Source organism: Pempheris klunzingeri, chromosome 20, assembly GCF_042242105.1.
Source record: "Pempheris klunzingeri isolate RE-2024b chromosome 20, fPemKlu1.hap1, whole genome shotgun sequence".
Lineage (NCBI taxonomy): Eukaryota > Metazoa > Chordata > Actinopteri > Acropomatiformes > Pempheridae > Pempheris > Pempheris klunzingeri.
In genome coordinates, this window is record NC_092031.1 from 19,023,014 (window position 1) to 19,048,333 (window position 25,320).

The window sequence follows — 25,320 nt, forward strand, 5'->3', positions numbered from 1 at the left end:
GTTTTTTTTTTAACTCAACACGTCCTGTATTAGTTTCAAATTAAAAGCCCTCTGGTGTGTCTGTGACTGTGCTACGTAGCCTGTTAGTAAAGACTGGTTGATCATATCCAGTAAGGATGTGCTGATTAGGGGCAGAGACTTCCTTAAGTAGCCCAGTAGGAACGGGGTCTGAGAGACATGTTGACGGTTTGGATGAGGAGATTATTGAAGCCAATTCAGGAAGATCAATTGGAGAAAAGCAGTCCAAATGCACATCAGGTCTAGCAGCTGTTTCCATGATTCCTAAGTTTGAAGTTGGATCAGACCCTGTTGAGGGTAGGAGGTGATGAATTTTGTCTATAATAGTTAGAATTTTATCATTAAAGAAGCCGTTGCTACTGAGCTCTAAAGGATCACAAGGATCAGGGGAGTTCTGGCTCTTTGTCAGCCTGGCTATCGTGCTGAACAGAAATCTAGGGTTGTTTTTACTTTCTTCTATCAGTGAGGAGTAACAGGCGGCTCTGGCATTACAGAGGGCCTTTCTATAGGTTTTTAGACTGTCTTGCCAGATTAAGTGTGAGTCTTCCAATTTGGTGGCATGCCATATCCTCTCAAGTTTCTGCGAATATTGCTTAAGCTTGCGAGTCTTGGAATTATACCAGGGAGCTTGTCTCTTTTCTTTAATTATCTTCTTTTTTGGAGGGGCAATAGAGTCTAGTGTCATTCACAGGGAGCCTGAAGCACTATCGACCAGATAATCAATTTGGGAGGGGCTAAGATTAGCATAGCGGTCATCCATAGCACAGGGGCACACTGGTTGAAATACTGAAGGAATCACCTCCTTGAATTTGGCAACAGCTAACCCTAACCCACTGCGTCTACGGTCCTCAACGTTGCCCGTTTCTTTGTGCTTCTTCAAAAGAGCTTGAACAGCACATCTTGAAACCCCAGTCTGCTCTGAAATCTTTTCCTGGGAGAGACCTTGCTGATGCAGTATAACCACCTGGTGTCTTGTTGCTGTGCTCAGTCTGAACACGATGACCTGTGACATGAAACTGTGTTCCACAACCTCACCTTTAAACAGATTTAAATTTCTGTTTCAGTTAATGACTGTGTTTCAACCTACTGTTAACCTTTCCTGCTTTAGTCTCCCGACCGTGGTTGGGGGACACAGGGGAGATCCGTTTTCTCCAGGGCCGAAGGCAGCTTTTCCTCCGGGGTTAACTCCCGTGGACTTCACGCTTGTTAATAGTAGTAGTGACACAGAAAGAACAGGCCGTTTTGCTGCTGGAGAGTTGGGGCTTTATTGGCTATCTGCACTGTAACGCATACATTAAGCTCGCTACCTGCCCCGGTCGCCATACCTGTCTCCCACTTGCGTCCCAGGTACACACACTGTCTGCTCCGCGGACTCATTCACACAGGTGCGCGCCTCCGCTGCGTGCACGCACTCGCTCACTCACATTCACGCACTGAGCTGCCTGGTCTACACACATTGGAGCTAGACACATCCCACAACACTACATATGAATGATTTGCACCTGTTTGGGATAACTGCTTAATCACACACCATTGTGCAAGTGTACCTGAAGAATTGATCCTGCTTTCAAGGCAAAGGATTATCACACCTAATATTCATTTGATTATTTTTTTTTTTTGTGTTCACTCACTTTGCATTTCGTAAATTGATAAAAATTAACAATTTAATTTGATATTTCTTAAAGCATTCTTACTTTACAGAACATGGAGAACTGGCAATGAGGCTGAGAACAGCAAGGCCGAGCAGCAGCACGACTGATGAGTTAGACCTTGTAGGGACTTGACTGAAAATCCATTAGTGGGTCATTGTTAGCCCTTATCTACCCAAACACACAAGACACGTTTTTTACCTTAATGCCTTTATTGGTGTAATGCAATGACGAGATACTCGTTGTATCTCAGGAGGGTTCAAATCATTGCCAGAGAGCGGATTTACAGCTGGATTTGGCTGGGGTTGAGATCCTTGCAGGTCAGCGGAGGAATGACCTGCTTGCTGTGAGGGAAGAATGGGTATGTGAGGTTGACTGGCCTCTGTAGCTGTGCCAAGTACCTCAACAGTGTCTTCCTCTTCATGTTCCTCTTCAGGCTCCCCTCCAGTAGCTGCCAATCCCAAATGTGCGCTTATTTGGCCAAAATCTCCCTTCAAGACATTGTCGAAGGATTGGCCACTCTGCTGGGAAAGATGTCTCAGCACTTGGAGGTAGTCGGGGGGTGAGTTAGTCCCCACTGTGGCTGTGGCAGCGCTCTCCCTTGTAAGCAATGTGACAACAAATTCAACGTCTGCAGCTAAACGAGATGTGTAAGTATATGGCAAATGCGGTTTTAGCTGTGCCAAGGCTGCAGCGTTGATAAATTCAACTGCCAGGTTTTTGTAAAATAGACTCTCACGTTCTGTAACAATAAGCAAGGTTAGGGGTCACAGGAAGTGGGCAAATAAAATTAATAACCAAATGCGGGTTACGTAAACCTTGATGAAAACCTTCCCAGAAGAGTTGAGGCTGTTATAGCTGCAAAAGGTGGGCCAACTCCATATTAAATCCTACAGATTAAGAATTGGATTAAAGTTAAAGTTCATGTGCGTGTAAAGGCAGACTTCCGAATAATTTTGTCCATATAGTGTACAAAAAGTACATATATCTTTGCACAATGTATATATGTGTCCCTTTTCATGATCTACTTTAAATCCGTTTTGGTTTTACAAGGCACTTTTTATCTGTCTGCTAATCTCTATCATGGTGAGCCAATGAGCAGAGCCACCAGAGTACTGCACAGTAATGCCTCCATCAGCTGTACCGAGAAGGGTTCAGCAGCTCTCGTTCCCAGCTGCCCACATTTCCTCACATTTCCATAAGTCTCTCTGTTATTAATTGGAATATCGATAAATGTTCATGTTACACAGAAAACCATTTGCTGCAGCTGTGCTCCATTTAATTCAAAATGAAGTAATGTGCAAATAGGTGTTAAAAGATTGGACTCCAACAAAGGACAATAGAAATGTTTTTCCAGCCCATAAACGCTGTGAAGCTTCTAATCCAAAGTGACAGCTGTACCATTCAAACTCAACACAGTCAGCTGGTATCATAATGCTGTAGTGCAGTTATCCTTTTATTTATGCAGGACTGAAGTACATGAATGTGACACTGTTTGTCACATGAGGAAAACTGTTATTGAGCCAAACTGCTAATGCAGTGTTTTTCCATTCTATTCTCTATTACAGATCCATGATAAAGAGGTCATAATCGGATGGTAGCTTTTGCAGTAAAATCTTGATAATAAAAGGGTTTAACAGACCTCTTCATTGCTACAGTCACAAACAACAGTCGCTGACAGCAGAGCAGTTACAGTATAAAAAAGGTAGTTGTTAAAGTGAGATAATGTATTCATGAAAAAGATGGTAATATAGGACTTATTCATCAGTAATAGTTTGATTTTAACATCTGTTTGAAGCTATCATTTTTAATTCAGGATATGATAATTAGTAAAAAATTACCTTCTTATAGTGTAGCTGTCAGGGAAGGTGTTTTTGGCCAAGTTCATGTAAAACAAATCAGTTGTTCTGAATACACAACATGTGTTTCTAGCTCTCAGTACCTCGCAGTGCACATCAACAAGAATTCACACTGAATCAGAGTCAACAACTAAGCACTCACGGAAGCTGCACAATGGCCTACATTTTAAAAATGAAGTTTTGAATTTGCATTTGTGTATTTATGACAATATACATGTGACAGGGAACTCTGGGTCATTCATAAGAATAGTGAAATGTTCAAATATGTTCAGAAAATCTTCAGCCTATTCCAAAAATCACTTTCTCATTACACACTAATAATTAGTCAAGACATGCTTTTCTACTGGTTTGTAATTAGTGGAGGACGTTAACTTGGATAAGGAGAGGATTAGGGAAAAACATAAGCATCAATCTAAAATGTCAAAAACTGGTTTGGTTGCTGTTGATCTTTCCTTCATCGGCAGCATTTTTTGGTTCGCATCTGAAGAGAAGAGAGAAGAGAAGAGAGAAAAGAGCACAGAGTCAGTTATTTAGTCATGTCAACAGAGTGAGAAGAGTGAAATACTGATCTGTACAGTATATTATTCATTTATTAATCATTCTAAATTGCACATAAGTATAAAATCACTTGGACAAAGCATAAGAGTGGCTTGGCTGAATGAACAGATTAATGTCCACAGCATTTCACCTCCTTTCAGATCTGCTCCTCTTGCACCAAGCATAGGAAGTAGTCACTATGAACACGAGTACCAGAAACCCAGTCACTGCTGATAAGCCGATGACCACTTGGAGCTCTGTATTCATTTCTGGATCTGCAGTCAGACAATATTAGAGGAGAAAGAAAGGATGATGCTGTTATTCCAAGTGTTAGTCGAGAAGGTGTGCTTAATTCATTTACTTCAGGGAGCAAAGACATCCTCTGTACTGTGTGAGGGTACCCCAGTTTTATTTCCTGATAATAAATGACATTAAACCTGGATGATAATGTAATACACCTTGTCAGATGAATTGATGATGCGTAGCTAATTGTTATCAAGATGCAGATTGGGATCTCTTATCTGGACACAGTCACCTTCTCTGGCTTGCTGTAGGGTTGCTTATCTTGTGTTGTATTACTATACAAGACAAGATAAGCAACCCGCTCTATCTGCGATCTCAGTCTAAGAGTGGTGATGACTTACAGACTGGTTTTCTGTCTGGCCAAGTCAAAAGTCCATCATATGGCCATCGTCTTCTTATCAGTTTATATTACTTTAAGTCCCATTACTTTTTGACAATGGTAAAACTTGGTTTGCATTGCGTTTGGTGTACATATATCAGTATATTAAGTGGGAGGAGCTATTTCAGCCCCCCTGGTTCTGGAAGTAAAAGTCCAGTGTTAAGTGAAATCATTTAACGAATGCCCATAACAGACCTGACAAATCAGATCAGAGCAGATCTGAGACCTGCATTGGATCATTACTTTTCTGGGTTTTCTCATTACTTCTCTGTTTCCATGTTGAGGAACAGTGAGGAGCTTATTTAAGGAAAAATTCTAAAAGTGGGGGAAAATACTGAGCAGCTGTTCTCACTTCAGCACTCAGATCTCCACGTCCCGAGCTGGCTACCATTAGCATCCAGTCATATTCATTCAGGTGTGAATGGTTACCTTATAGGTTTCAGTCACTGGGTCTTCACAGAGCACCTGCATCCCTACATGAATGGTCAGTTCCTTAACAGAACTGTCTTTAGCTGAGCTACTTCATTCTAACTAATATGACGCCTTAATAATTCTACATAATTAGTACGGCACCCCAAAGCAGGATCTGCAGCATTGTTTTCTGTCTTTTTTTGCTGAGAGACGTGTAGCTCATTCCTGTTTTTTGATTTCAAACAGTGCTGGCATGGTGGAGAAGGTTTCTCATAGCACAGCAGGGGCTGATGACGTGTTGGAAGTGTGCTTCTTTGCACAACCCACACAAACGCATCACCTGCAGATCTTCATAGCAGTCATTAAACTGTAAAATAAATCTAATCTAAAGTACAGGAACAGGAATGCACAAGTGACAAAAAAGACCTGCAAACCACAGATAACAACCTGCAAGTACTAGGTAGAGTGCCAGACTTTTAAAAACTGTGCTTTCTCTCTTGACAGCAGCACAACCTCATATGCAAGTAATGGATTGTCACAGCACAACCTTTCTTACCGTCATTATCTCCTCCTGTGTTTTCCTTAGGCACCAGCATGTGTTTGGTATTGTCCAAGTGCCCATCGTTGATCTCTGGCTTTATTCCTAATAGATGGCACATCAGTGGGTACACATTGACTGTCTCAAAGGGCCCAAACACCAGCTTTTTCTGGAAATCAGGCCCCACTGCCCTAAAGAAAGGCTTCATGTCCATCACTTGATTGTCAAAGCCATGCTCTCCTTTGTTGGACTGGACAGGAAAAAACTATGTATGGAGAGAAAACAGTAAAATTCTGTGTTGTGGAAATTCATGATAAAAAATGACATTGTATGTAATTTTTGTTATGCCCTAAATAAGTTTAATGACTGACATGTACATTTCCTCACCCCATTGATTACATATCCAGGGTCAGCGAGGAGGATGATGGGCAGGAGTCGAGGATGGGTACTGTAGTGCAGTCTAGCTGGCATCTCTTCCTTTTTATACACATGAAGGTGAGGGTGGCTTCCTTTCAGAGCCCGGTAGACCTTCTCCAGCATCCCCTCTTTAGGAAGCAGCATCCCGACAGGACCATAATCCAACAGTTGGAACTGGATATCCTTGAAGCTGAACCCAGAAATCTTTGAGAGGATGATTTCGTTAACTAGTCCACCCCGAAGAATTGTACTCATGCCGTGGTCCGCAGTGATGATGATATTGAGCTGGTCAGTGAGGCCATGGTCTTGGATCTTGTCCCGGATGTAGCCCACTGTGCGGTCCACTTGCTGGACCATCTCTCTTCGTTCTGGAGAATCTGGTCCATATTTGTGCCCTGCCAAATCTGGTTCTCCAAAGTACAAAGAGACAAAATCCAGGTCTTGTTGGTGGAACCACTCTCCAATCACTTTGTCGATGTTCAGCCTCCAATCTGTCTCGTTGGAATGATTGTAGAAACGAGGCTCCACTTGTCTAACCCTGACAGTCTCTCCTTTGTAGGTGGCTGCTGTGCCAGGAAAATGCAGAGAGCCTACTTTCAGACCCTGGAAGAATATAAAACAATTATTCTTTCTTTTTAAAATATACTACTCACAAAAAGTTAGGGATATTCGACTTTCAGGTGAAATATATGGAAAATGTAAAAAGTTAATGCTACAGTGATATTATATCATGAAAGTAGGGCATTTAAGTAGTAGCATGCAATGGTAATTTCTAATGTATTTGAAGAAAATCTAACAACAGTGGTAGGTATACCACAACAAAACATTTTCGGTGCCTCAATAAATTGGGTTGTGGCCAAAGGACGTCCACTCCTCTCCTTTCTGTGACTCTTCCAGCCACTTTGTATCACTGTTACAACCTCCTGATGACACTCTGTGACCCTCTAAGCTCAGTGAAAACTTCCGTCTGAGGACTTCCTGTTTGAAGCCTCGCAATGGCGAGGTGCTGTTGATCAACTGTTAGGTGTCATCTTGGTCTCATGATGTCAGAATGTGAACAGCATGATGAGGAGGACTGTTTAAAATACCAATTTTAACTGAACCAGGAAATGTATTGGTCGATTCATGGATCAAACCTGTTGTGAATTTTGCTGTTAAGCTCCTTGTTAGAGAACAGCAACTTGTGCAAAAAGTACTGAAACACTGAACAGTTGGACATGTGCATTCAAAAGTTTAGAGAAGGTCACATTAAGTTCACCTGGAAAGGTTAGAATGCATTTTAGGTTCATCCTGAAATTTCACCTGAAAGCCGAATATCCCTAACTTTTTGTGAGTAGTGTATAGTCCCATAAATGGGATCAAACATTGAACTGGATACTATAGCAAGATAATACAACAGATAGATGGATCTAAAGAACCTGTTTCTGTGCCGTTATCCAGATCGGCAAGCTGCCATTGTCCCAGTAGGAATCAACAAACTGAGTCATGTAGTACTGCTTCTTCTCCTGAGTGGTAGTGTTGAACCATATGTTGTGGATTACTCCGTGCTTCTCAATGTAATGTCCTGATGAATAGAAGAACTATAGCTTAAAACATTTTGAAGATCAAGTCCTTCAGTAGAGAAAAGACTACACAAAAGGGGACATCAGGTTACATTACAGTTTATAAGATGATATGGTACGATAGGCCATTTGCCTTTCAAAGCACTTTTCCATTTGCTGCCCTCTGCAGTTTGGTCAGACCTACATTACTTTTTTGTTCAACAATATTTTTTGTTGGAAGTTTTACAACAACAACGAAAAAGATACAAACAATCATAACAACCACACACAAAATCAAACCAACAGCAGTCCTCATCTGTTTAGACTAGGTAACCTGTTACAGAAAAGTGCGTTATGTACATCTTGATAAGAAAAAAAGAAATCACAAGTATGGAAGCTGCATGGTCTGCACACATCATTCACCTTCTTCTTCAGGCGTTACGATTGAGTTCTTAACATAATCAATGAAAGGTCGCCATATCTTCATAAAGACATGTTTTTCCGATTTTATTATATATGTCATTCTTTCAAGTGGAAGGTTTGTTAACATCTGTCTCAACTACTGAGTCACATCTGGTCTATGAGTCTTTTTCCATAATAGTGCAATGCATTTTTTGGCATTAACCCCTTACTGCCTTAATTTATTTACAATTATATAAAAAAATAAATTATTTGTGTTTTTGCATTCAAGCAGATGCTAAATTAAGTGGAGATTGTTAATTTGAATATAGCATAGCATAGAATAGTACAATATAATAATAGTATAATATAATATATATGTATATGCGCATAGAATATATATATATATATATATATATATATATATATATATATATATATATATATATAAATATAATGTATACATAGAAGATGCATCAACCGGCATTAGTGGGATACAGAGGCCGCCTCAGCTGCATCAAGACCGGAAGAGGTTTGAAGCGAATTCGCGACAACAGTCAACAAGAGGTTAAGCAGGCTGAGGTCTATGAATGTTCTTTCACTTTTGTTGAAGTTATGTTTTTCTGGATACAGACCCAACAAAAACAATTTAGGGTTCAATGTACCTACATTTCTTTTAAAATAATTACAAATACTTCATGCTTGCTCTTGTGGACATTAAAAAACCCTAGTTTTGAATTCCTGAATCGTTGGGTTTCTCGGTTAATTAAAGAGTTTGGTCTAGACCTGCTCTTTATGGAAATCATCTTGGTTATGAATTGGTACTATATAGATTGTAGCGACTTCAACAAACAAGAGTCGCTGAGGGACTGAGGTTGAGCCTGTTTGTCTGATGCACGAAACAAAAGAATTCACTGAGATTTCAAAGAATGACATTTTGCCTTTTATTTGAGAAAAAAGATGATCAGTAATCACAGCGATCAAAGAAAAATAGTGGTCAACAAAGAATACGGCGACCCAGCTCACCCCCTCTCTCTCCCTCAGACAATGAAAAATGAACAGGTGAGTCTTCTAGCTTAATTTCCCTACCGATATCCATGTGACCCGCTATCTCCCTATTCAATATAATCACAAAATAATATCATAACCAAAACCATCACTAACAACAATCAAACAACAATTCACTCATGGCTCCTACATAGATAAAGATTGATTGACTTTTTGCCACAGTGAAGTGGCTCAAGGAATGAACTTCCCCTCACTTGCTCAGTCCACTATGTTGAACCAGAATGAAAAAGAACATTGGATGGATTACCATGAAAGAATGAATCCATATGACACTAGTGATCTCTTGACTCCTTATCTAGCAGCAGGAGCTGCAAGTTTTAAATTACCCGTCAAAATAGAAATCTACCAGATGGATTACCACAAAATTCTGTATAGACATACATGGCTCCAAGATCATGTATCCTAACGCCTTTGGTCAAGGAGACATGAGAAATATAAGTTCATGTAATAGGGACGATGGGGAGATGAGAGGTCAAATGTCTTCATAAGTATTGGATGGATTGTAATGAAGTTTGTTCAGATATTGAGAATGAATCGTAATAACTTTGGTGATTCCATGACTTTTCATTTGCCATCGTCCAAGGTCAATATTTAATACTACTACTACTACTATAATAATAGTACTAATGTATTCACAAATGCACACATCAACTACTCCCAAAAAATAGTGGACAAGCCAGTTAATTATAGGAGACATATTTTTTCACCAAATAACAACAATCAATTCTAATCATAAAGGTCTAAAATATAGCTAGTAAAGGCTTAACTAATGTAGGCAGGACCAACTTGGGGGCAGGTTAAGCAGCAGAATCCTCGACTGGCTTGGAGAGGCTGTTTACAGATGAGCTGCCATCTGATCAGACAAACCCCCCAAGAAGCTTGTCTGAGCTGGAGATACTGTTAGACTGCAGTAACAACGCAAGGCAGATTCCTGCAAAGACAGCGGGAATCTCTCCTTCTCTAAATACCTTTAAGTCTGTTTACTTAAAGGTTCTATATATAAAACTCAGCATCTCAGACCAAAACAAAAATCTTGCCAATCCTGGTTTAGCAGGAGACCCTTGCAAGTAAATAAAATGTGGTGACATAAAGTAACAATAAAGGAATAATAAAATTCTTACAATTTCCAAGTATTGATTTTATTTTGGGAGGACAAAATAATAACAGAATAAAGACAAACCATTGTCAACTAAATTCAACTACAATTCATACATACTGTGACTTTGATGTTCTTATAAAGACTTCATTCGGAGTAACCATGTTGGTTGTAAATCAGCTGATTTATGTTATTAGATGTAACTTAGAGTTTTTGTAACAGACTCTTTTTTAAAAAAATAGTTCTCAGATTACTTTTATATTTGCATTTTTACTCTGCATATTAAATTTGATACTTTTTATAGTGTTTATTACATTTTGTATTTATTTACCTTTATTTAGTTATTTATTACCTTGCAACTTACAACACCCACGCAGCTTCCTGGCATCTTCCTTGTCTTTCCATCCCTGAAGCTGACTCTCCTGTGCCTCCTGTGTCCTCGGAGATACCCTTGCAGCTCGGTAGAGCCCGGCTCACACCTGAGCAGCGACAGTGCAGACTGCGGGAGGGCAGATGCATCTACTGCACTCAGTTGGGTCATTTCCTATCTTCCTGCCCAGTAAAAGACCAGGCTCACTAGCGCCCCCCTCAGGCTCACCAGCGAGGAGGGCACTGGTGAGCCGAACCATTTCCTCTACCTCCTTGCCTTGTCAACTTCTACATGCTAAGCTTATCACTCCCTAACTGACTTTAAGCCTCCCTATGTTGGTTGATTCAGGGGCAGACGAAAGCCTTATAGACGGGAGATTGGCCAAAAGGCTTGGACTTCACTTGGAGCCTCTACCTAAGCCCCTGGAGGCCAATGCACCGGATGGACGACTTCTCTGCCGAGTTACTCACCACACTCAGCCTGTCCAGCTCATCCTTGCTAAATCCCACTCTGAGTTCCTGAGTTTCCACTTGTTCGACTCTCCACATCAGTCCATCATCCTGGGATTTCCATGGCTTTCCCAGCACAACCCTCAGTTCAACCGGACCTCTGGTGAGGTTCTGCAGTGGGGAAAAGAGGGTGCTCATTCGTCTGCATGGGTCTTCACCTGAGTCTTCTGCGTGTGTGCCTGGGACGTCAGGTGCCCTCCCTTGAGGGGGAGGGGGTACTGTCATGACCCATCCTTGGGTTTTGCTGTTTGTCCGTCTTGCTTCTTTATTTCCTGTTTTATTTTGGTTTCTTACCCTTTACCCTCATTTCTGGTAGATTCACTTCCTCCCATTGTGTGTTTTCCTGCCACCACTGATTGTGTATCCACCCCTTCCACCTGTGTCTCGTTACCTGCCTGCCCCAGTGTATTTAGTCTGTGTCTCCCCTGTTCTCTGTGCCAGTTCATCTTTGCTCCCCGTGACAAGCGTTCCAGCAGTTTTTCTTGTGTACTACATTCCTGGTTTTTGATTCCTGTTCTTGCCTTCAACTCTGCCTCTGCCTTGCCCCTCCTGGATTTGTTTGCCTTCTCTCTGACTGCCTACCTGTGTACCGAATCTGCTTGTAAAGACTTTTACCTTATCTGCCAGTTGTCTTGAGTTGTGCTATTGAGTCCACCTGCTTGTGGTTTCCCAGCCGTTACAAATTTAACATTAGGTGATTCAAGATGATCCAGGCCTGCACAGAACTGATCACCAGCGATCATTGCACGCATGTCGTGCATGCACTGGCAACAATAACCTCACAAGATCAAGTCAGCCACAGTTTTTAGAGCCAGGCACTGAAGCTGCTCTCCACTGACTGTAAGACCCAGGGCATGATGGGAAATGCCTGGCTGTCACCTGATGGAAGAGCTGATTGGCTCTTAGTTATGACCACAAACACAACGTTAAGTTGTAAATATTTCAACAGTAGACTGTTAAAAATATATATATAATATATATAATATAATATATAAAATAATACCCCTTATTATTACAGATTGCTCACAAAGGACATCAAAATGAGCAATTACAAAGTGCTCTTCAAGGCTGACATAAAAAGGACAAAGCATAGAATACAATGGCAGACATTCCCACACATTCTCACATCCCATCCATCCATTGTCTATACCGCTTATACTTAGGGGTCTGGGGGGGCACAATCCCAGCTGACATTGGGTAAGAGATGGGGTACAGCCTGGACTGGTCACCAGTCACAGGCTCAACACCTAGAGACAGACACATTCCCACATTACAAATTTAAACAAATCAATAAATAAAGATGCTAAAAAAGTTTTGCTGCATTTCCTCCCTGTGTGCTGCCTCTGAATGGAGCTGTTAATTCAGTCGTACCACTCCATGAATTTAGGGATTTTATCATGTATACATGACGGCGTCTTATATACATTTTCAATAGAGGCTGAACTCATTCAAATAAATATTACTTCCAAGGGTTAAAATCTTTCTTGGATTTGCTCCTCAGTTATAACCGCAGTATCCATACTGCACAGTCCAAAGACATGCAGTATGGTTCATTTCGTAGGTGTGAGCTGGATTGGCTCCAGCCGTGGTATAGACAATGGATGGATGGATGGTCTTTGAAGGCTGCTGAAAACTGTGTGAATTGACTGTAGCCCCCCCCCCCTCCTGCTGCCTAGTGTATGAGTCTAGTGTATGTTAACATGCTAGGATGGTGGAGTCTGTAAACATAACCTGCTTAACATCAGCATGTTAGCATGCTGACATTAGCATTTAGCCCAAAGCACTGCTGTGCCCAAGTACAGCCTCACAAAGCTGCTAGTGTAGCTCTGGTCTCTTAAGTCTTTTGAAGCCTGAGGACAGTGAATGATTTATATTCATCCTAATGTTTCTGTTTCATTTACATTCCTCAACAGCTCTTCATTTTGGAGTAGTGTTTTCAAAATGCCACAGCCACAACAGTGTGTGTTCCCATAGCTCAAATTTATCTAAATAAACACAGAACACTACAGACCCGATTGGCTTGTATGGTTTCAATATTAGGCAAGTCACATCATTTAGAAATAACTCTGGTAAAGTAAGAAAATCTGTCTAATGAACAGGCTTGTGAATTTTGAGTATTTCTGACATACAACATATAACATACAATCTTACTTAAAGTTGCCATCCTTTTCATTTGGCTTCACTTTTTGATGATTAGTGATCATTTGTGTGTTGTTTTTGGACTGTGCTTCCTAAAGTTAATTTCTCCGAGTCTGTCTGGCACTATAACATCTGATGCCTCGTTATTTTCAGTTGAATGTGAGCTGCACACAACACCCTAGATCTCCTTCACTTCAATCATAACTTTTTAAAAAAATTTTGTTTGGGATTTACAGGTAGGTCATCAGAGGGTCTTGTTATTTTAAGGAGACACTTTTTTAAGGAAAAACTAAAAGTCTCAGTGTTTTAAAATGAATTTTGTACTGGTGATGTTGTGTATAACCCTTTCATAACCTTTTCTGTAAGTTATAAAAATTCAGATTTTTCAGAATACCTGTGAGCAGGGTAAAGTGTGCAGGGCTAGTGATGGTGAGGAACGCTGGTGTGACGTATTGTGCCTTCACGCCATCCTGGGCCATCTTATCCAGGTTAGGGGTGTCCACGTCTCGGTCGTAATCCCAGCGGAAACCATCGAAAGAGATGAGCAGCAGTTTGTTCCTGTTAGAGTGAGACCCTGCTGTGTGCCGTGGTGGCACAGCAGCACAGGGAGAACTGCCAATGAGGCAGAGGACAGCGAGGCAGAGCAGCAGCATTACCACCTGCACTGCGCACTAAGCTTCTGTCTGTACAGGCTGAAGGTCTCTGAGCCACAGTTTACCCACTTCCTTTACCTTCTCTCATATGATCTGTTGAGTCTCAGTAATACGACAACCTGTTTTGAACACTGAACTCACTATAATGACTTAGGCAGATAACCCCCAGACTTTATCTGTTCACACACCCATAGATGATGTACATCTTATCAACTCATAAAGAAGTTTATTACTCTAGTATCCAGCAGAGGGTCAATACAATGGATCAAGTGCACAACACTGTGACTGTTTTTAGGGCACGTTCGCACCTTCATTTGGAAGGAAAAAAGTTTGTTTTCTCTTCCTGGGCCCTACAGGAACCATTTGAAAAATGTGAACAACATGAATAATGTAATACCATGACCAGATTCACCTGTTTGGGCACCCTGTGGGAAAATGTCACTGTTGGGCTGCTACCAACAACTGGAGATGGTCATCAGAGACACAGTTTTGTTTGGGATCAATATGATCTGAAGTGTTTTAGATTTAGCTCTAAAACTTTGGATCCTACACTTCCTGTGCTGCAGCTCAAAAGCATCTATTTGTTAGACCTTTGCTGGTGCTGTAAATGACCACATATTTCAACCTATACACATCCAGTTTGCAGTGCAGGCTTCCTGTCAAATATTACAGTTTCCAAGCCCAAGTTGAGATAACTCTGATGACATATTGAGGTATTTTCATGAAGAAATTGGAAAATAATAAAGTTACCTGTTACCACATGACTTGTGTAAAACCAAGAACCAGATCATACACTGGGAAAAAAAAACCAGACAGAGACAAGTCAGACTGACAATACTTACTAAGAAGGACCAGCAGGTGGCGTCTCCTCTCCACGGAATAGTACTGCGGTTCAGGCCATCACTCAAGTATTACTCTCTCTCTTCGTACCTCTCAGACAGGGATGGCATTCACACAGTCACTCATAGGTAGGCAGATATGACTTGATCAAAATCTAATCCAGATTTGTGTTCACACAACTTGTATTAAACTAGAGTAAAAGTACACAAAGTACTCTATGAGTTCTTTGAAAAGGAAAACACAGGAACCATGATACAAACAGCTTGTGTCTGTCTGTGCTTTTACACAGATGTAGGCACAAATATTTGTATGGAAGTACATAGTAATCTGTTTAGTATTTAAATGCTGATTCAGAATGCAAGACATAAAGCAAACGCAGAGAGACACTCAGAAGTTTCCCATCCCCTATGTATTAAGTACAGCCCTATAATCTGGACAGAATTAAAATAATAAAAATGTACTCTAATGAGATCTGAGATGGTTTCTGTTATCTCCCTCATCAGCCACAGGGGGAATGAGCTGCAGTATCACTGCCAGCCACAGAGGAGAGAAACGGATCATAGTTCTCATGCAGACTGTGTTTGCACTCCAAATAAGGTTCATCTGGCATTAAAGAGCATTTTGAACTTGACTGTTATGGTTTATGGTTATGGAGAAACCAGAATGCAGACAGAAAAAGTTGTCACTTAACAACAAAGTGGAAGCTACATAAAACTAGTGGCACAGGTCCACCTTTAGAGCCTCCGTCAAGGTGAGTCTATGTGTAATTTAAAACTAAGAACAATGGGAGTCACCCAGCCCTCCTCTTCCTCTACATTTTATTCATCCTTCTGTTTTTACTTTGCTCGTATTTTTCCTGTTTGTTAATGCTTTGCGTACATCCAGTACTTGTTTAGTAGCACTAATTCATTGCTGATTCCATCGTTTTATGGGATTTGTTGACGAACAAAGAAGACAAACAACAAATATCAGCATATAATCATACCAATAGCCACACTATTGAGCTACAATATGTCAGCAAAACAAAATTTCAATAGAAGGTGATCATGTCAACTCTAGATTGAAGTACTGCATCCCATCTCGATGCATGTTAACGCCTGAGGGCTTCGCCATTAATGTATGGAAATGTATCCATGTAGTTACCACACACTCCTTCCACAGCTGTCCATCACACAGCCTGACAGGGGAGCACTCAATTTTTTCCCTGGCTCAGCCCTGAGACAAACCCGGTCAAGGGTTGATGTTTAATCTATGAGAGGAGATCACAGCTGTTGTTCATGCTATGCTACAGGACACAATCCCATCCATATGCATTCAGTGTTTAGTGGGTTCAGGTTTGCTGTGAGGTCCTGTCTGCCACGACTCAGTCAGACAGACAGGAGTCTTACAGAGGAATTGAGTCGCACTGGTAGAAATCAGTGGAGATGAGTGATGGCCTGTGACTGACCTGGTTATCACTTGATATGTTTATATGTAAAATAAATCAGGTTCTTAACCTGGTTACTGGTTTAATGAGTCAGTTCTCTGTTTTAGGTAGAAACCAAATACACGTGACCTCTAAACGTGGGTGAGGTAGAGATCCTCTGCACCTTTCAGTCACAGAGGCAGACACCATCTTGGAATCCCCTTTTTGCCACTAGCCTAAAAATGATTGATGTCAGAGGTGAAGAGAGTTTCTCTTACTGTTCTCCTCAGAAAGACATGCTTCTTGGTTTTGCTGGTGTAGCTCTGACATGGTTCAGATCCTGCCTCTCCAACGCAGGCCATTTAAAATCCATAAAAGCCTGGAGATCCTCCACAGCCCTCGTCACCAGTTTACTTACGATCCAGGTGTTGTAACATAATTTGAGAGGTGGTATTTATAAAGCAACATCCAGCCCCACAGCATCACAGCCTGTGCCTCTGCTGCAGCACTGCTTTGATCCTGTCTTAATTTCCCAGCCCTCTGCTGCCCTCTGCTGCATGTCAAACACTGTGCTCACAGCACGCTCACACAGTGGACAGTCAGAATATGTTCCACATCTCCTGAGACACTTATTACAAGTTGAGGAGAGGAAGAACCACAGAGATAACAAAACGACATCATGTTAACACCTGTGACCCTTGTAAAGTCTCAATGCTTTACTTGCTGACACACACACTGCTAGCACCTCTCCTGCTCTGTAAGCCTAGAGCACGTTAATTACCTACAATTAAGATCCAGCTTGTTAGAAGAGGAAGAGAAAGAGAATGCTGAGCAGAAAGGAAAAAAGAGGAGTGGGAGAAAGACTGTCCAGCTGCTCGGGGCTCTGTGCTTTGCTGTGTTAATGTGTATTTAGTTCAGTTATCATCTAAAAGAGGCTGCTTCATTAGTAGAGTCTTCTGCACATTTATACAGGAGTGCGTTCACGTTTGCATTGCAAAGCTGTGTGTAAACATGGGATGGAGTTTGGGAGGGAGTGGGGGGTGTGGGGGTTGTGTGTGTATGTGCATGTGATCGCAACACTGCTGCGTTGACAGTGATGTATGGGTAATTTAAAAAGTCATTCTTTTCCACAGAGCGGTCTGCAGACAGACCAGCCAACCACAGCCCAATCCCCTCAGCACTGAGAACACTGATCTACAACACACACACACACACACACACACACACACACACAGACAGACAGATAATGTATATAAGCACACTGTCACAGAGCATTTCTGTTGAACTTTACTTTATGTTCTCATTTGTATGTGTGTCTGTCTGCCACCATGTTGCTTTCTAAATGTGACCTCAGTGCCCCCAACCTGGACAGAGTGCCATAGGTCAGCAGTGTTGTTCTGGAAACCACTTTGCTTGTTGGCTCTGCACTTCAGCCTCCAGCACTTGAACCCATTAGCGAGGAGGAGTCGGTGTATGTGTCCTTAGTGGGTGGAGACGGAGCCATGGGATGCCTGGCCCACAGCCTCCATATACAGAGGTAGATCGCTACGATCCCCAGCTCCTCCAGTCCACATGTCTTTGGGCAAGACACTGAACCTCAAATTCTTCCTGAAGTTGTGATTTGGTGTGTGATTGTGTGTGAATGAATAGTTTACTCCTGATGGCAGTTTGCCATCATTTTTGTGTTGTGATGGGGTTGTGAACGGGTGAGTGTAGTGTTAAAGAGCTCCAAGCTGTCAAAAAGACCAGAGAGGTGCTATACAAGGGCAGTCCATATAGTATTTTACCCCAGGAGAATTAAACAGACCTGTCTGAGAGGACTGGACTCTTCATAACATGGCAGCAGTTCCTACTATTAGCTTCCATTTACATCTTTTTTTCCTGGGCTTTTTATTAATTTGGCCAGTAATATTCAATAGTGCAGCACCCTCATAGCTTGATTGTCAGACAGGAGTGGTGAATTACATCCCAAGAACTCAAACTGGAAAGGTTCTTGTGGTCAAAATGCAGGCAAAGTTCCTGTTTTCAGTTTTTGCAGGTACAATTTTTAAAACCCTCAGTTCCTGATTGCTTCCAGGGCCCCTCTCTGCCTCTTTGTGCCCCTGTGACTCTACCAGCAGCAGTTGAGAGGGCGATCAGACAGCATGGCTTCCCTCCTGTTGGGATGTGATGGATGAGGGCTGTGTGTGATCACTCCACAATGGCACACACACCTAATCCTCTCCTCTCCCCCTCACTTCTCTCCTCCGTCCACCCCTCCTCTCTCCTGTTTCCTCTGCTCCATTCCAGCCTCCTGTCTTGTCACTTGTCCTTTTTCCTTTTCCAATCTATGTTTTCTCCAACTCCCCTTTGTTCAATCCTCTTTTCTGCCCTGTTTTGTTTCCTATTTGAGTCTTCTACGCTCTCCACTCCCCCTTTCCTCTTCACTTCATTGCTCCGCTCCTTTCCTTTTTCGTTCAACACCTTTTCCTAAGTTTTTGGTATATTTGTCCGTGTTTGCATTCACTCCACCACCAATGTCCTGCTTCAGAATCAGAATCAGAATCAGAATTCCTTTAATAATCCCCAGGGGGAAATTGCTTTTTGTTACACACAGCTCCAAAAGAATAAGAATAAACTTCAAACACAAAAGTAATAATAATGATAATAATAATAATGATACAAATAATACCACTACTACTACTAATAATATATAACAACATGTACATTCAGAGTGAGGAGATGTATTATATAATACTAATAATACTACTACCACTACTACTACCAACAATAACATATAACAATGTACACTCAGAGTGAGGAGCTGTACCAGATTATAATAATGATAATAATAATAATAATAATACAAATAATACCACTGCTACTAATAATAATAATAATATATAACAACATGTACACTCTGAGTGAGGAGCTGTATTATATAATTATAATAATAATAACAATAATAATAATCAGGTGAGTCCAGAGTCCAGGGTCCTCTCCTCTTTGGTGGAACAGTTCACGTACTGGGTGAAGTTGGACAGTGCCTTTGCCATGGTGACATGGTTGAAGACAGAGACAGCAGTGAGTGCACTCTGGTGAAGAGTCTGTACCCGGGCTATGGCGGAGTGGATGACGTCACACGCCGAAGTTGTCTGGTGCCACAGCAAATAGTAATTTTATGTAATTTAAACATTTTTTTTACTTAATTTTCTTTCAGGACAACTTGTTCCAACATTAAACTAGGAGCAGTCTTTTTTTCTGTCAGTATGACTTCTGTAGGACCTGGGAGCACAGACACTACAAAACTGCATCTAGATGATCTATGATTTAATTCAGTGATATAAACAATATAATAGTATCATAAATAAATCAATAAAAGTTTTGTAATGTAATGAAAAGCGAATGTTTTTGTCTCCATAGCTCCACAGGTCGATTAGGCCCATTGATAATGACGCCGCTTCCACTATGAAAAACGAATAAAAAGCCAGACTGAAGGCCTTAATGTTGGAACAAATTCTCCTGAAAGAAAATTAAGTAAAAAAATAAAAAATTACACAAAACTTCTCATGTAAGCTAATTCCCCTCCACCGACACCAAGCTGGGAGGTGGTTGCGGCTGACTTTGACATCCTAAAACAGGTCCCATTTTGTTCGTTCATTGCAGGTCAACTTTGGAAGAAAAACAAAAAATATGTCGAATATGTCGAACGAAGGCCGGTTAGCTCAGATGGCCAGAGTGTAATGCTAATAACGCCAAAGGCATGGGATTGACCCCCATACTGACCAAAAAGAATTTTTTGCCATTTTTCTGCATCATCCTGCTGCTACCAATACCAAAAGATCATGCTCTAAAATTTGGGCAGCATCCATTAGCTGATCCTCAGCAACAAATTCTCCTGAAAGAAAATTAAGTAAAGAAATAAAAAATTACAAAAAACCGCCTGGCCTTCTCTGTCATTCGAGCAAAGCCATCATGTCAGAGCCAATTGCATTGCTTAACGCTACCAAGATTCTACCAAGATTTGACCAATCACATGCGGCCCCACTACCAAGATGTGCCTACCAAGATTTAACAAATCAGAATTGCCAGAGCTACCAAGAATTGAGCCGGAAGCTGCTGCCCACTCAAAAGTTCACCAGAGTGCACAACCTTTCAACTTTGTTGACATCTTGTGCAATATTTTTGGTAAGTTCATCGCCGTTTTTTGTCTCCAATTGTTGATATGTGGGTGTCGCCATTAGGGATAATGTGTTGACGCAAGTCTTCATCAGCTTGTTTTACATCCACTGATGCACGTTGGATGTCGGTCATGAGATCTTGTAGTATCTCAATGGAGAAAGGTTTATTGAGTACTTTTTTAGCCTCCTTAGCATGCGCTTTCCATTTGTCATAACTAATTGTGAAGCGATTTTGAAGCACTTTAGATCTGCCATAATGGAGTTCTTTTACCCTTTACTGTGAGTGTTCGGGTTCTTTGACTTCTTATTCCTTCTTCTGTAGCAGCTTGGGTCTCTAAACCTATCTCAGTCAGTGGGTTTGTCTAAAGGTTCATTAGACTGCTGATTTTGTAACTTTGTAATTTCACTGTTACTGTCAGAACAGTGTTTTTCAACCTTTTTTGAGCCACGGCACATTTTTTACATTGGAAAAATCTTGCAGCACACCACCAACCAAAAATGTTACAAAATGACACTCTGTAGCCTAATACAGTATATATAATTACAATATAGTTTCTCAATTTATTTATACTCACTCAGTGTGAAACCTGGGCCTGTTTAGATGAACAAAGCCGATATCATGGCAGGAATTGAAGAAAGACACACGAAGCTCTTCTTCAACAGCTCTCAGTCTCTCTCTGTTTTTAGTTTTTATAGCAGTTAGGCTTGAAAAGCTCAGATCACACAGATATGTTGTGGAAAATGGAAGCAATGTCAAAACAGCTTTGTTGGCCAGAATGGGGAACTCCTTGGCAGCAGTCAACCAGTTAGTTCCTCCTGCTCCTGTAAAGTCATGTCCTTTCCAACAACTTCCCTGGGTCCCTAACCCAGTCAAGGCATTCAGTGGAGGCTGAAGAGAAATAAAATGACAACTTCTCCTCAAGAGTTTTCAAATGTTTACCTATTACATCGCACAGTGCAGCAGTGTGATCTTGCCATTTCTCTGTGAGTGGGAACATCTCAAGGTTGGCACTTTGCACATGTTTTTGCCAGAGGTGCACCTTTAAACAGAATCCATTTATTTTATCTGTGCTTGTAAGCATTTTGGCCTTGCATCCGTGTGTTCAGTTCATTCAGATGATGAAATATATCTGCCAGGTATGCCAGCTTTGCACACCACTCATCACTTGCAAACAGATTTGAGTAATCGGACCTCTCATTTGTCAGAAACACTTTAAGTTCCTCCCGCAGCTCATACACACAGGCCAGCACCTTGCCGCGCAACAACCATCGGACCTCCGTATGGAGCAATAAGGCTTTATGCTCCGCTCCCATTTCCTCACACAAAGATGCAAATATACGACTTTTCAAAGCACAAAGCAAATGCGCACAACATCATCCAACACAGGAACTAGTTCTACTGGTAAAGTCTTTGCAACAAGGGCCTCACAGTGCAAAAAACAGTGCGTAACAATAAGATCTGGGTTTCTTTCCTTCACTCTAATGAAGCCTTTGGTGCGCCCGACCATGGCTGCAGCTCCATCAGTGCAAACACTTGTGCAATTTGTTGTTTTTTCTGGCAGTGCCTTGCAAAATAGGAAGTTTTCTCTAATGGCATCTCCATCCACAAAACGCACATTGGCCAAGAGCTGAGAATGTCCACTAATATCCATAGACTCATGAAGTTACAACGCAAATTTCCTACTGATGCGTAAAAACAAAACATGACTTTAGATGTCTGTAGACATGCCATCAATACGTCTGGAAATTGTGTTATCTGAGAGCGGGACTTTAGCTATGTCTTTAACCGCATCAGGGCCGAGCATCTCATTGACAATGGCTTTGCAGGCAGGTAGTATTAATGTCTCTGCCACAGTGTGGGACTTTTTTGATTTAGCTACGAGTTCAGCAACTAGGTAACTAGCTTTGAGGGCTTTCTCATTTACCTTTGTGGTTTTTCTCATAAAAGTTGGGAGATGGCGTTTAAGCGTGCTTGGCACCATGGCGCTGTTGGACAGCTTCTCGCCACACACCAAGCATAGTGGAGTCGGTGTCGTCTCATCCCCGGTGAAAGTAAATCCAAACGAAAGATAGTGTTGTGACTTCTCTGATGCCGATGATGTGCAGATGAAACGAAGGAAAACGTCCGATGACAACGACTTGTTGCATAAAAATAGGTTTATTACAAAAAGATCAGTTGTCTAACAGGCTCCATGGTTGCCTGGAAAGACGTAACCCAATTATTTGTCTCTTACAGACAGAGTATCCCCTAGCCAAATTAACGTCTTCCCCGAGCTTCTCTTCTCCATCACTGTCACCATGACCTGTCGCATGCGTCACTAATTCTCTTGTCTCTAAGGAGGAACGAGGCAATAAGCTACCTGCTGCCACCCGGATGAACATTACATTACTCTGCCAGTCACTATATTACAGCACAGACACTCGACAATGGCATATTATTTGCAGATAATAATTAATAAATGTTAATAAAAAAAAGAATTTTAAGACTAATTAAGTGAAATTGGATAATTTCTCACGGCACACCTGACGATCTCTCACGGCACACTGGTTGAAAATCACTGGTCTAGAACACAATTATTAGCTTCAGGCTCAAATTCAGCCATCTTTGGTGTTATCTAAATTGTCCTTACTTGTCTTATAGTTTAGATGTTGAAACTTAAATTAAGTCAAATCAGTTAATTGACTAGCTTAGGTTAAACCTCACTAATTTGTTGCATAAGCTGCAACAATAGCTAACTTTGCCGTAATGTGTAATTAACACCTGTTCAAAGTGCCAATGAACTTATTTTTAACTTAATGAATTGGAGAACACTTCTCTTTAACACTTAGCAAGTTATAACAATATTGGCTATACTAGCCCTTTAAATGTTTTGCACACTTTAAAATAGCTTAACAGTAAATAACTACCGCGAATTACGCAATGACTATAAAAACTGAAACATGTACACAACACCAGAGAAGTTACTCTTTTTGGCACTTATAAGTTCCTTAAAGCAGTTGGCGAAGTTACTCCACTTCTTCACATTCAACTTGTTTTGAATGTGTCCTTGTTGGCTTGACCATGCTATGCTCCTGAACTCCGTTTGCCACTTGCTGCAGTCACTGGTATATGCACAGTCTTATCTGCCGACAATTATTTTATTTTTTATTAGTTGTTTTTATTATTATTATTATTTTGAAAGTCCGTTGCTCGCTGGCTCTGAATACACATACAGACAAACCATGGGTCACGGGGGGGGGCTTGGGATGGGCATCATCACGTGTCTCAACCAATGAGAGCATTTGGGGTAGGCCTTGGGTCGCTTTCACACCAGAGCTGTTTGGTCCGCTTTAAACGGACCGGAGTTCATTTCCTTAGATAGTCCACTTCGTTTGGGCAGTGAAAGCTCATCCAAACTCTGGTGCTGACCAAACAAGCAAACTCTGGTCCGCCAGAATCAATCAATCAATTCATTCATTAATTATTATTAATTAATATTATGATCGTGGCTCTGGACTCTCAGGGTAACTTGTTTTTCTATAACAAACTAGATAAAACGTTAATGCCCTGGCAGTGGAAAATAGCATTGGTTTTATATTTGATTTGATTACATTAATGTTTAAGTTGAAATTTACAAGAAATATTTTAACTGCTTATTTGTTTGAAAACCAAATGTTATTGCACTTTAGTTCATATAGCAGTACTTTTAAAATGAGACCAAAATTGGTCAGACTTCGTTAATTGCAGGTCAACTTTGTAAGAAAAACGTGAGGACAAAAATATTTCCAACGAAGGCCGGTTAGCTCAGATGGTCAGAGCGTGGTGCTAATAACGCCAAAGGTCATGGGTTCGACCCCCATACTGGCTAAAAACAGTGTTTTGCCAGACCCATTTTTAAGCATCATCTTGCTGCTACCAAGACCAAAAGATCATGCTCTAATAGATGGCAAGCATACGTTAACCGATCCTCACCTAGCAGGTGGTTAAACCTGGCCAACCTTCTAAACTGCTTCTGTGCCTAGTTTAATGTTGGAACACATTCTCAAGAATTAAAAAAATTAAAAATGACATAAAACTTCTCTTTGCTAAGACCGCGTGGCCTAATGGATAAGGCGTCTGACTTCGGATCAGAAGATTGAGGGTTCGAGTCCCTTCGTGGTTGCAAGCTCCAGCCCAGGTTGTGACTTCATGAAACTGTGCGTGTAAAGGAAATGTCTGCTGCAGTTGTGTAGATACGGCGCATCTGTACATATAAGCAAATGAAATACTTAGTAACAAAAACCATGCAGCATATGTTAATCAACTCCACTAATCATAACCCTGAAGATGTTCCATGTAAGCTAATTCCCCGACACCAAGCAGGCAGGTGGTTATGCTTGACTTCAACATCCTGAAACAGGTCCCGTTTTGTTCGTTCATTGCAGGTCAACTTTGGAAGAAAAACTTCAGGACAAAGCTCTGTCCACTGAAGGCCGGGTAGCTCAGATGGTCAGAGCGTGGTGCTAATAACGCCAAAGTCATGGGCTCGACCCCCATACTGGCGAAAAAGCCGTAAACTACCAGTGTTTTTTTTTCAGTACCATCCGACTCCTATGAAAAACTAGTACTATACGATTTGAATGGTTTTCCTTCCAGCCATGCTAAGGTCGGACATAGTCCCTCTTGACTTTGATGTCCAAAATTGGTCAGACTTTGTTCGTTCATTGCAGGTCAACTTTGGAAGAAAAACGTGAGGACAAAAATATGTCCAACGAAGGCCGGTTAGCTCAGATGGTCACAGCGTGGTGCTAATTATGCCGAGGTGATCGGTTCGACCCTCCTACTGGCTAAAAACAGTGTTTTGCCAGACCCATTTTTCTGCATCATCTAGCTGCTACCAAAACCAAAAGATCATGCTCTAAAAGATGGCAAGCATACGTTAACCGATCCTCACCTGCCAGGTGGTCAAACCTGACCAACCTTCTAAACTGCTTCTGTGCCTAGTTTAAAGTTGGAACACATTCTCAAGAATGAAAATTAATTAAAAAAATTAAAAATGACATAAAACAT

At 41.2% G+C, this 25,320-nt stretch overlaps 1 protein-coding gene and 2 non-coding genes across 3 annotated transcripts; 2 read left to right on the forward strand and 1 right to left on the reverse strand.

Moving 5' to 3' along the window:
- Positions 1 to 3,859: 3,859 nt before the first annotated feature.
- On the reverse strand, positions 3,860 to 14,027 carry LOC139219868 (ectonucleotide pyrophosphatase/phosphodiesterase family member 7-like). The gene is made up of 6 exons (XM_070851866.1): positions 13,628 to 14,027; positions 7,530 to 7,675; positions 6,082 to 6,714; positions 5,713 to 5,959; positions 4,215 to 4,338; positions 3,860 to 4,007 (listed from the first exon to the last, which is right to left on the reverse strand). The coding sequence occupies exons 1-6, from the start codon at positions 13,884 to 13,886 to the stop codon at positions 3,947 to 3,949; spliced, it is 1,470 nt and encodes a 489-aa protein (XP_070707967.1). The 5' UTR covers positions 13,887 to 14,027; the 3' UTR covers positions 3,860 to 3,946.
- A 10,037-nt stretch (positions 14,028 to 24,064) lies between these two features.
- trnai-aau (transfer RNA isoleucine (anticodon AAU)) lies at positions 24,065 to 24,139 on the forward strand. The gene has a single exon. It is a non-coding gene; the product is annotated as a tRNA-Ile (tRNA).
- A 221-nt stretch (positions 24,140 to 24,360) lies between these two features.
- trnar-ucg (transfer RNA arginine (anticodon UCG)) lies at positions 24,361 to 24,433 on the forward strand. The gene has a single exon. It is a non-coding gene; the product is annotated as a tRNA-Arg (tRNA).
- The last annotated feature ends 887 nt before the right edge of the window (positions 24,434 to 25,320 follow it).